This window comes from Erithacus rubecula, assembly GCF_903797595.1.
Source record: "Erithacus rubecula genome assembly, chromosome: 2".
In the NCBI taxonomy this organism is placed as follows: Eukaryota; Metazoa; Chordata; class Aves; order Passeriformes; family Muscicapidae; genus Erithacus; species Erithacus rubecula.
The window spans coordinates 98,886,737-98,899,788 of NC_136685.1; the positions used below are offsets into that span (position 1 = coordinate 98,886,737).

A 13,052-nucleotide genomic window follows, 5' to 3' on the forward strand; every position below is an offset into this window, starting at 1 on the left:
TGGAACCTGCTGCACTGACAGACCCATGCTCAGGTTTCAGCAATGAAATCAAGGGTTTATCCTCTTTGCTGCTCCCACACAAGCCCAATGCAGTTCCTGGATCAGCACGAAATCCACGGCAGATAAACGGAGTTCTGCCAATGAATCTATCAACTAGCCAGATTGTCTAATATGGCATTTACCTTTCCAAAAATATCATCAAGAATCCCAAAGGCTCTGCCTGACATGAATAAGGACAACCTAGGAAGAAGACTTTCACTTCAAAGCTGACTTTGGAACAATCAACAGAGCAAGGCACCCAAGGCAAAGTCCCACCATTTTCTTTCTGAGTTCAAAAACAGCTCTTGGAAAACATCTTTCTATCATGAGTAGCCCCTTGGTTTTACTCAAGAGACCACTTTAGTGTCACTAACATGACTACCTTGCTTTTTGGATCAGTGGGACAGAGGATGCATTGTAAGAATAAGTTTTTTTTGTGGTTAGGTTGTTTTTAAAAGTGCTTCCAAATGTTTAATGCTGTACAGGTTGGATTACAAAGGGCCAACCAGTAGCCAAGAAAAGAATATTAATGCTATATTTAAAATCTGAGAAGTATTTTCTGGGCAGAAATTTCTGCTTCATAAAGCAAAATATGAAGTGGTAAGGCTCCTGGACCTTGCCTTATTAAAATGATGACCCACCACTGAAGTGAAACGAGCACTCCACTAAATACTCTGGGTCTAAATCAGGCAATGATGCAAAAGGCAAGGTAAATTAGATAACTACATATTAACTTAAACTCTTTTCTGCCTACTTACCTTCTCTCTACACATATATTTAGCACTGCTGTAGCTTACAGGTTGAGGAGCTGGAAGTACAATGATGACTCATCAATAAGACAAGATTGGTTGGACTTGATGATCTTATAAAGTCTTTTCCAACCTTAACAATTCTATGAATACATTTGTTCCATTAATAATGACTCTATGAATATTGAAAATTGGATTTTCAGCTGAGTATTTTGTTGGAAAGAATGGCATTACCCATGGAAAATTTTAACTTACACCACCAAAAAAGTTTCTCTTCCAAAGGAAAATTTTTCTCTGGGCAATTTTGATGGCCAGACAGTAAACATAAGTACTTAATATTAGGAATTAGAGCCTCTTGAATAAATGCAATGAGAAAAAGCATTAAGCTGTAGCAGTGCAGATTCTGTGTAGCTGAAGGAATATAGGAAAAGGGAAACAAAACTCTTTTATTAAAATGGGTAGGAAACCAAGTCACCTCTCATGCCTGTCTTGAAGCAACAAACAGACTATACTCACCACAATACCACTGCTTTATTTTATCCAGAAAAGGGTTAAGTTCATGCAAACAGATGTAGGATAGTGTATGCCAGATCAAGGGAATGCATCTTACACAACTTGATGTACCACATCCAAATGTGACCCTATTTGAAAGGCAGCTTATCTTACACCACAGATTAACACATCTCATCAGATATGCGCCCAACTGGTTTGGTGCCTCATATTTTGGCACTTTACCTGATCTGATTAAGTCATTTGCTAGCACACTGGCATGCTGTGAGACTGCTTCAGGAGTTAGATTTCCAACAAAAAATTAACACTGGCACTTACATACATAAGCATATCTGAGAATCAACATAGGCTCTTTTGTAGCAACTGTGTTAGAGGACAAGCTAAATAAACAACTAATAATGAACAACCAAGCCCATTAATTTATCCTCATTTCCTGCTCACCCACTGCTTGCCAAGATACTGTTGCTGCTTTTAATGCACTTCATATTGTAAACTAATAGCCAAAATATTTCCATGGATACTTTCAGATTTAAAAGTTGGTGATCAAACTTTTTGCCTCCCCCTCTCTCCCCCTTCCAAAGGTGATACTTGAATTTTGTATGTCTACTTTGACTGCAGAAAGACAATGCATCATGTAACACATTGCCATGTCTTGACTGGAGGAGGCTAATTTCAAAAATGAAGCTGCACACGCAAAGTATCACAGCTGCAAATATAAAAGAAAGGAGAGGGTGGAGAAGAAAGCAAAGCATCTTCTGCTGACTTAAAAATTCTTATTACTGCAAACATTCTTTCTGGTAAACTCATTTCCGAGAATATTTATGCAAACAAAAGGAGTTCTAGTACAACCAGAGCAAGTGTAATTTAGCATCTGAATTAATGTTTATCATGTTTCAACTTTTCAGTATTCCCTTGCTTCTACTCAGATGTGAAATTCTGCTAGTGTCTAAATACTAATGTGTTTCAGCAACTTCAAAATAATTCAAATTCTTTAATGTGCTAGTGGCTTCCAAATTGGCACAATAGTGCCTCCAAGCTAGACACTGTGGGAAATTGAGAAAAAGGTAGGCTAGACCTTTGGGAATAGACAGACACTCTCTCTCTCTCTCCCCCTCTCTCAAATCTTGTTGGCTCAGGTTATTGGCTACCTTCTGATTTCAACCAAAATACTTCCCAGGATCACTGCTATTCCCAAGACCTGTGAGGAGCCCCTATGAGATGTTGCACACCCTTTAGTTTAAGACATTATGGCTGTCTTCAATACAAATGCAGCTTAATCACAGGTGTTAAAAAAAAGGATGCTGTAACTACACCACACTTCTGAATGTGAGAAGAGCCTAACTAAATAATCTGTTTTCCTTGAACTAACTCACTAAAGCATCCTCTATTTTGCCTTTCTGTTCTAAAATGAAAGTTTTGCAGGACAGCTTTACACTGACAACTTAAATAATCTAGGAGACAGTGCATGAAACATGGTCTTTCCAAGAAATCATGAAACTGGAGCAACAGCAGCATTGCCAAGGATATCACCCAAAACCCAACAGTTTTCTTTCAAAATGGCAACATTTCCCTCATGATAGAAAATGGACCAAACCTTGAAAGTTGGACAGCAGGTCAAGGCCACAGATTTGAGGACAATTAAAGAAAATGCTGGAGGTTTTAACAGTCACTGTCCTCCTTAAAACTCTGAAGGGTTAAGAAGTTAATTCAAACACAGTTACCTAAATCCTCTTTGTCCTCCTTTTTGGAGCTCCCAACTCAATTGGGACAGAGTCCCAGAATAATCATCTTCTCCCATAACAACACTTCCCATTTTCTGTCACCAGCAGAAGGGAGCTGAGGACCCCCATTGGGTTATTTGCACCACCTGTGATAAATGGGATGTTCTGACAGGTCTTCCTGCTGCCAGGAGCAGGAAAAGCCCTGGCTCCCACCTCCCTAGTCAAGGGGATAGTGGTGCATGGATGACTCAAGGCAAGCTAAAAAGCCTGGCTTTTCCCAGGAATTTGGGACAGCTGGCATTGAGAAGTCTTGCAGATGTGGAAGAAAGCTTTTTACAGCTTTGTCCACAATAAAATCAAGTGAAAGAGGAGACTTGTGTATTTGGGATAAAGTGGGAGGACACCCCCACCCATTCCAAGCCGAGTGGATGGAAATCTGACCCCTGTTAGCAGATGAGCTCCAGGAGCCCTCTGGCATTTTGCAGAGCAAGAACCAATTGGTGCAGGATGGAGACTCACTGCAAGTTGCACTTCTTTTTTTTTCTTGGTTTTTTTTTTTTTTTTCTTTTTTGGAGGGGGGGAGAAGGAAGGGAAGCATTGTTTTAATGCTTCCAAATCTCTCAAAAGGAGAACAAAGAAAACTTGGTTTAGCCAAGTATTTTCCCCTTTCCATATTTTCAGTACTCTAGTTTTGTACCCACCTACCCTTTCACTATACTCCTTTTGAAAGCCAGGCAAGCATCCTGTATGGAGTAGGGGCAGGCAGCCAAATTAACCCCATGCTTCTCCCAAGGCAAAATCTCATAACTATGGAGGGATGAGAAAAGACATGAAATCAACTTGTTTTAACTTGAAAGAATTGCTAGCCAGTAAAATATTAATATAAAAAGAAAACTCACAGAATTAAATGGTTTAAGTTTTCTATCACAACAGCATCCTTAAAGCAATGGGGACTATTTTTCTCAGCTTGATTAAAAATATCTACTTCCAATAAATTCTTTTATAAATAACAGCTTTAATAAATAGATAGCATACTGCTTATTTGACATTTTCTTGTTTCATATCATGGCATCAAGTACTCAGTAAAGGTTAAAAATCCAAATACATAATAGAAAAACATCCTTTCACTTTAAAGTCAACATCTTTCGGCTATATCTTTTACTTTCTGCTTAGTCTCCCCTTTCAGTAAGATTTAACCTCTTAAGGAAATTGTTTTAAAAGCAGTCAAAAATAATGATTAAATTATGGGATTTACATGAAAGAAATCCTCAGCCCATTCATTTTTTTAAATCGTGGCAATTTGTTTTTTAAAAGGTGTTTGAAGTCCTTGAATCTACCTCTTGGCACCATTAAAAGAGAGTAGTTTATAATCCCCTAATGTGCTTAAATAAAGCCTTCAATAGTTTAAATTGTTATTAAACATCTTTTGGGATTATAATTTTATGGCTTTTTTTGCCTGATTAGATGATGAACGTGAAGATCATCAAATACTCATCATATAACAAACCAATTACATTGTATAATCCCCAAAATGAGGTTTGAATCCCAATATTTTAAATTAAGCTGGATTTAAAGGATGCAGAGTATTCATGAGTGAAAAAAAAAACACTTGAAATGACACCCCACAAACTCCCTTCCCATAGTTTTGTACAAAAAGGGATTTATATCTATTCCAAACCCCAATTTATATCAATAATGCCATTGCTGGGACAAAAGCCTAGGATGGGTTGAAATAGAAACTAACCCTGTTGCCACAATTAAATTTACAGATTTAACTGTAAGCAAGATTATTTTTTAATTCCCTTCCCCTTGCCCCAAGCTTTTCCCTTATTTCAGAATTCCTGTTGAGGGAAGTATATTACAGTGAGGAGTTATGTTTGAAAAATTTGGGGCTAGAGATGAACCCTGAATGTTAAATAATAATAAAAAAAAAAAAAATTTAAGTTTTAGAAGTCTAAAAGGCCTGCAAAACATTTCTGGACTGCAACACACCCTGAAATTATCCTTAGGGTGATTTTCTGAAGAGAAGCACCAGCACAGAACTGGTTTGCCCCAGTCTCTCCTCCAGAGCTTGCTGTGGCATTTGATGCTCATTGATAGCACCCCCTCAAGCCTCTTCTCAATTTTGACTCAACTTTACCAGCTCTTCACCAAATTCTTTTTTTTTTTTCCATTTATTCCAGATAGTAACAGGCTTCCATCTCAAATTTATAGCAAAATCCTAAAAACAGATTTCATAAACCTCCAAATTTGCCAGATGGTGTCACAAGCTACCATGAAAAAATTTGACAAGCTCCACAACTACATTTTTCCCAACTAACAGCCCACCTGAGCAGCTCTTCCATCCAACCCATATGTTTAATCAAAATTAAATCAGAACAGCAAACAGTTAAAAAAAATATCCTGCAAAGTCCTAAGCGTGAGTCTGGTCAGCACTTTTGCAATTGTTTTAGCTGAATGTTTTTGCTGCTATTATTCCAAGAGGGGAAAAAAAAAAAGGCAAATTGGATGAATTTATCCCCTGATTTATCCCTTAAAAATCTGCAGAGCATACTGCCTGCATCTGCAGAGGACAGCGCTTGCCTACCCTTTGGGCATATGTCAAGTTGGCTCTGCACATCAGTCAAAATACTGAGGGGGAAAGGGGGGGCAGGCTGGAGCCTGATACTGAGTGGGAGCCACTGCCCAAACACTTCAGCATCCGGAGAGAAAAAAATGAATTTCCTCCTAAGCGTGAAACAAGAACTAGGGGACAAACCTTCGGAAATGAAGTCAGTACACAGAGGAAGACTTAAAGCTCTTGGAGATGGAATAACTGCATAAAAGGAATGAATTAACCCAACCTATTCACTTTTGGAAGACTGTATTTATTTTAGGTCTTTCCAACCAATAATCATTAGTATGACAGACACAGCAATCACTGTCTATTTTATTTAATTCCATACCACTGATGTGTATTAATGTAACAACCGTGAAAAAAACAATTACTTTTGAAAAGGAGGATTCCAAACTAACACCCCAATTAGGAAGTACCAGTGGTCAAGGGGATGTTGGATTTTGCACTTAACTGCTGATTTCTTCTCTGCCATTTTCAGATGGTGAAGTGAGGGCAGGTGAAATGCTGGGGGCAAAAGGCAAGTATCACCAGTCATGACATATCCCCTGCCTGAACAGAACCACCTCTCTGCCATTCCTCACCTCCCACGTTAGAGAGGACCTTGTGCTCACCCTACAAAAGACCAAATCCACGGATAAATAAATAAATAAATAAATAAATAAATAAATAAAACCGTGTGGGATCTCTAGTTTTCTCAGGATGATCTCCCTCCTGCAGCAAGGACATCACAATACCACTGAGCAGTGTTATAAGAGCAGCCATGAAGCCCAGATGCCCTCAAAAATGAACAGGAGTTGTAATTCCTTCAGTCTCTCCCCCCACTACTCCTCAGTTCTGATCACAGCCATTATTTGGGCCTGGGTTTGTTTTGGCTTGTTTTGCAGCCAGGACAGCACCCCAAGCAGCCTGTAAACATGCTGTGATGCTCTAGCACTTGGAAGAGGCTACAGTGCTCTCTAGACATGTTTTAATTTGAGAAGACTGTCCAAGATCCTAGCTAGGCCCTGTCTCAAGGTCCTGCCTGGATCTATCCTGCTTCCAGGAGAGGAGAAAGCTGTTCTGCAAAAAAATTGCATGGCTGGGCTGGCTCTGCATAGGAGATGGTGGATTTTTAAAGCAAGCTTTAGCTCAGTGCTACAAGGTAGAAAATGCAGCATTACAAAAGTCCTGGGGGGAAGGTTCTTTCTGTGTTTGAGTCTTCCAGAATCAGAGACTACCTTACAAGCAGATGTCCAGATATTGTCTCCTAGGGACTGCAAGGAGCCCTGCAGCAAGCTCAGCAGGCACTCTCCTCTTTTGAACACTATTACCACACAGGAGAAGAGCGAAAAGCCACTAAAACTCTGCACCTAACCAAGGGGAAACAGTGAGGGGGTCTGTCCAGTCTGTTCTCTGGTCCTGAGACTAAGCATGGAATTAGCTACAGGGTCAGGTCAAGCTCATGCAGTTAAATGCTCTACACAGGGTGGCTCCCACCACAAAGGCTTTTTTAGAGACACCCTGCAGCCTTCTGCCATATTCCCAGGAAGGCATTTGGAGGGGGCATCCCCAGTCCAGGCTAAGAGTGTGATGAACACTGCTCAAACATTTTGCCAGGATTAACCTTTCTGTTCTTGTACTCAGATTTGGATGATGGTTTATTTACTAGCACAAACACAGCAACAGGCCACTTTCAGGAAAAAAATATTTCTACCACTTAATTTGCAATTCCTCACTGGAAACTACAGGAGCTGACATGCAGTTATTCAGTGTTCCCTGGTGTGCCTTGTCCTGACTGCTGAGCTTCCAGGGCCTCCCCTGACGACTGAACTTAAGGAGGTGCATTAAGCTGGTGTGAGCACTGCTGCTGGCACAGCACCCATGAACTGTTTTGGGGGTGGATGTCCTTAACCTCACATCTACCTGCAGAGAGATGCCAGGTGTCAACTCATCTTGGGTGAGGACCTACAAAGGGGGAGCCATGAACACCAAAGGGACCTCAGCCTCTGGAAGTGAGAACACACCAGATAGGGCTAATGACCTGGCAAAGCTGGGGCATGGCTGGCATGGAGTCTGCCAGAGAGAGAGATTAACCTGGAGACATCTGAGGCCCTCTCTGGCCTCCAAGGAATAGGGCTCCAACATGAAGGTTCATTCATAGCAACCCAGGACTGCACAGGACAGGATTCCCTGCCTGATCCCCGTGCTGACAAGAGTCATGGCAGATATCTGGTTTCTTGGCTCAGCAGGGGATGGAGGGGTGATGTGCATGAGCATTTCCCCTGCTTTACGAGCATATCCTTGGCAGAGTTCCCACCAGGCTGGGCAAGCTGGCCAGCTTCTAGTTTCATCCTGACCCTAGCTACAGGCAGAGGAAAGAGTCAGCTACTGGGGCTAGAGGAAAGAGCCCTTCTTCACTACCACCTGCAGACACCCCAGCAACCCTTGCCTGACCCTTATCCTCCTGGCACAGAAAGGCTGAGGCAAAAAACCTGGGGCTCAAAGCCCAGATCCCCACAGTGGATAAAAACACAGTGACATATGACCACAATTTGATGAAGAAGGACAGTGCCATTAGGAATACTTTTCTAAATGCTAATGTTAGAAGATGTGGTACATATTATAAAGCCTTGAAAGCAGCTCCAGCATCCAGCTTAACTCTACACACCTGTACAGAGCTTTGATTTCTAATCCCAGGAATAAAAACCCCATGCAGGTAGCTGTGGTAACAGAAATAACTGTGCATACCCCCACCACTTCCTAACATTAAACACAGGGGTAACTTACACTCTGGGAATGAGAACGTCTCAAAGAAAAAAATTATACTTTGCTATTAAACCAGATACATTCAGACCTTTCATCATGAAGCTTCTGATGATCTCTGACAAACATCTGAATAAGGTCTTTGTTTGCTTTCAGCTTTGTTTTTTAATCTCCCCAATTGTTTTCTGCAGTTCTCTGGAGCACAGAACCAGGGGCCAAACGCTGCTCTGTGCTCCAACAGCGATTCCCACTGCAAAGCAGGACAGCTCTGCGAGGTTATATTCATATCAGCTTTAAGGAAAAACCACATTTGGCAGTGATGTCCTGTTAACAACTGTGTCTCAAACAAACAAACAAATCTAAAAACAACACACACACACAAAAAAAACCCCATACCATAAAAACATACGCTCTGTGATCTTCCCCTGGCGTCTAACAAATGAAGCAACAACAACAACTCTGCTCGGAAAAGCCCCTCTACTGCCTGGCAGCAACATCATACGTATTTTTTGCTTTCTATGACTACTACAACTATGACATTATCCATGTTTTATTTTGCATATGTGATCTAGAGTTCACTTACTGTTAGATGCTGGAACAGCCATGCCCTCATGATATTTGTGGCTACTTTGGGAAAGATGCCACGCTTTTTATGTCGCTTTTTGTCCTTATCTGGATCATCATCATCACCTGTGCTGGGGGAAGCTACACTGTTGTCCAAGCCGTCACCTGTAAATATAGTGAATCAAATTTTGACTTATGCTACCTTTATATACTTCAGCCGAAGCCTGGCTTTGGGTATAAACTGCATGAATATTTAAATGAGGTATAAATTCTTTAACACCGTAATTCACCAGGGGTTGAGGGGATGGGGGTAGAGGGGAGAGAGACATGGGGAGAGGGAGGGGCTCAGAAATGTGTTGGCCCCATTCTGATTTGTCTTGAAGGACAGTGTGGCCATCTCTGCCATCGTAACCCAGAACAAAAAGCGCTTATAAATTATTAAAAAAAAAATTGCAAGGATCCAACTTGCAAAGGTGGAAATGCTGGCTCTTCTTCACACTAGGTCACTTCCCAAAGATTTATCCCAATCAGTTACTTTGGCAAAGTTGACAATTAGGAAAGTATCAATGGTGTTCTGGGATGGGATCATGACCTGTGAAGCTGAGGGCATCGTCCCACCCTGGGGTGTGAAAAGTGCAGGGAATGCAGCTCTCTTGCAACATCATATTCACTCGGCAAATTTAGAAAAAAAAACAGATGATTGAAGCATTGCTTATGTTAAGCCTTCTACAGATTTTTAACTTCCTCTGATTCTTTGATGGGAGGTGGGTAGCTAACTGGCTCCCCTCTTCCCAGTCCCAGCCAAAAGAAATTCAGAAGGGGATAAGTAGGCACCAATTTGACATACACCATTAGGAATTAATACCCTGCTTTGTGCCAGTGTGCCGTATTTGTAATAGGTGTCTGCTTCTGTGAAACAACCACTGATCCAGAATGAATTTCCTTAGCGCAGAGAAGGTCTCAGACAGTTCTCATCACATTAGCAACACATCTGTGGGAGGATCCCACTGTGTAGCAGCCTGCTTGGGTCTGGGCTGATGGGTTAGAGGCCAAGGGAAAACAAAAGTTGCAGTGCCTAGAAGTCTGCATGCAATTTTTGTTGCAAACACTGAAAGAAGTTTAAAACAAGCCTACAGAGCAAATAAGTTTTGCATTGAATGCATGTGGACTGAAAAACATATCCTTGCTTCCAAAGACACTGTATTTGCAGTAACATGGAGTTGTGATGTTATTAGGCAAGTGTTTTTTGCACCCCTGGGCAAGAATGATGAAGAAAGTAATCTCAATTTGGGTGAATACAAACTATCTCCGTTAGGGACAAAAATAGAATATATTTTTTAAAAGGGATGCAGACTGTCATAATTATGAGTTGTTTAACAGCTTTCAGCACAAAAAAAAAAAAAAAAAAAAAAAAAAAAGCAGCAAAGCACTATTATTAGTGTTATATTCTTAGCATGCTACTGACCGTGGCAAATTTATAATTGTTCTTATGACTTGGCCTGTGTCTTTGATGAAACTGTAACCTTGGATAGTTACAGACAAACACAAGATTTTTATGAAGAAATTAGATATCCAACAAATTCTTTGAAAGCCCAGTATGTAAAAAAGGGCTTTTATACAGAGAAGCAATTCACCATATAAAATAATAATTCATAAAAGAAACATGAGCAAAGGAAACAACTCAACAGCATTTAAAATTCCATGGGCTAATCTACTTTCTGTCTGCAAGAGGCAAACAAGGAAAAGTATTACGCATTCATTGATTAAAAATGAAAAGCTTCTAACCTAATGACACTGCCTTTCACCACCTCCCTGCCATCGTCCACCCACCCTCTCCCCCCACCCCTTTTTAAAAAAAATATACTCATTTCAAACCCCCTTCAGATTAATTTAGCAGGCATTGCCTCATGCCTGACGGGAGGAGGACTCATTGATAATTTATGGAAATATCTACTATAATCCAAGGGAGATGACTTTTTTTCCAGCTTTGTGCATCAATAGATAATCAAGGCCTTCAAGCAGCCTTAGCTTCCCATTACCTCGGGCAAGAGAATTCCTGAAAGCATGCCTCCAGGGCACCTGAATTATATCCTCCATTAGGGGAGGAAAAGCTTTCTGCATTCCACCTATAACACTCCCCAGAACCTTTCCTGTTTATTTCTCCTGTATGAAAGCAGAAGCATTAGGAACAGGATTTTTTAAGTGAAGACTTATGTAGATACAATGGAGAAACCTTTCAAGCGCGAGCCAGATCACCTCCTTCAATCCCGGGCAGTGACCTATCCCAAATAAAAGGTTTCTGTTACATCATTAGCTCAAGCCAAAAACAGCCTTGGCTTAATGCACAGTTTGTTCTTCCTACTGTTTTTAGGCAAATACTGCTACTTTACTCCCATCTGGGAGGGAAATTACACTGCTGGGCTGTAATCTAAGACAAGATTTTCATTGGAAGCAAATGCTTTCAATCCAGTGTAAATACTGGTGTATGTTCAGAAAAGCCTAAAACAATAAACCCTGGCCTCGACCGACACAAGTTGGAGAAAGTGAAAAGCAGGGAGAGGATAAGAAAGCGCCCGGTTATCCTCGGAGCAAATGCTTCAGTAGACTTCTGTAAATTGTTTAACCTCTTCCACTTTTTTTAAATGGAAAATTGATCCCATAAAGACTGAAACCACAGAGAGAAGTCTAAATGGTCAATTGTGGATTTTAGTATTTCCATCTACTTTGCAACTCGATACACTCACCTCTGTGAGGTCTCCAGAGATTCCCCCCTCCTTTTCTTTTTTCCCTCTCTTTTCCTCCTTTTAAAGATCACCAAACAAACTTGAAGCACCACTGACCAGCCACACGGTAGCAGCTACGAACTGCATTTGTAAAATGTCGGGGGCAACTCTGTTCCTTAAGTTGACTTCTCCTGTCGCCAAATGAAGGCGAACTGAAAAGGTGGAAATAATCATAGAAATGATGCTAGTCCATAAACAAGCTTACAGCCTCATTAGTATAGCGGGAGGCTCCGCTGGGTGATTTATGCTTGTTTTGCTGATGCCATGAGGAAATGCCATAGGGCAACTTTAGCCAGCTGCTAATGGTTTCTGACAGCTTCTTAGCAACTAGTGCAAGCAACGCTGTGGCGTTTGCTAGTGACAGAAACCGAAAATGTCATATTATCTGCCCATGTGTCACGAAGTCCGTGTGGCAATTAACTAGTAGGCCAGTGACTGAGGGGCCACAGGCTCTTCAGGATGGCCCATGGCTATTTGGGGTCGAAGCGGGCGCACCGTTTGCCTTTATGCTGCACATATGCATGGGTGTGTGCATGATCCTCATCAAGCTTCCTCTGCACTGCTCACCATCAGCTCGGTCCATGAAGACCCTTTGTCCATGGAGAAACTCTGTCTCACTTTCTCTTTAGGCATGGCATGACATTATCAGAGGAACTGCAAGTAATCTGTCTTGATATGATGGTTGGAAATGGCACTTTAATTGGCAATACCTGATTCCCTGGTTTTGAGTGCTGGATCCGAAGGTGCTAGCTGTTTTTCTGCTCGCTCGCAAATTAGTCTAAAAGGATTTAAGATCACTGAAGCAGACTCGTTGCCTGTCAAATTGCTGGGAGCACAGCAACTCTGCACAGCAACTAGATGCTATTTAAAAAAAAAAAAAAACAAATGCAGAGCCTGTAAGGAGCAGAAGGAGAGCCCGGACTCCGCACGCCCATTCCCTGGCGAGCAGAACCAGGCGCTATATGTCAAACTGTCAAACCTTTCAGCATGGCCGCTTGCCCTTTCAAATAATATTTAAGAATTGTTTTTACACAATTTTTTATAGGCCATGGTCTAGTGAAAGAGGCCAACCAACAAAGAGAGGCATTTGTACTACAATTCGTCCGTGGACAATTTCTTGCCAGACCTGGGGCAGTCCCCATGGAGCAAGGCAGGTGACCTGTGGCAGCTCCCTGGCTGTTGGGGAGCTCACATTTCAAACGCCCTCAACTCCAGCATCCCAGAGTTGCCTATTTAAGCACACCCAGGCATTTAGGCTGTGCTATCTTGTTCCTTTCACGAAAGCATAAAGCAGCATTTATCGTATTCAGTCTGCTGAATGGCTCAG

At 41.4% G+C, this 13,052-nt stretch overlaps 1 protein-coding gene across 6 annotated transcripts in view; it reads right to left on the reverse strand.

Annotated features, from left to right (window-relative positions):
* MEIS1 (Meis homeobox 1) overlaps window positions 1-13,052 on the reverse strand; it is a 108,015-nt gene that overhangs the window by 42,172 nt on the left and 52,791 nt on the right. For all 6 annotated transcript variants that reach the window (XM_079333411.1, XM_079333410.1, XM_079333409.1 and 3 more), the window contains exon 8: window positions 8,962-9,107. In XM_079333411.1, the coding sequence (XP_079189537.1) occupies window positions 8,962-9,107 (146 nt within the window). The remainder of the gene's footprint in view (window positions 1-8,961; window positions 9,108-13,052) is intronic.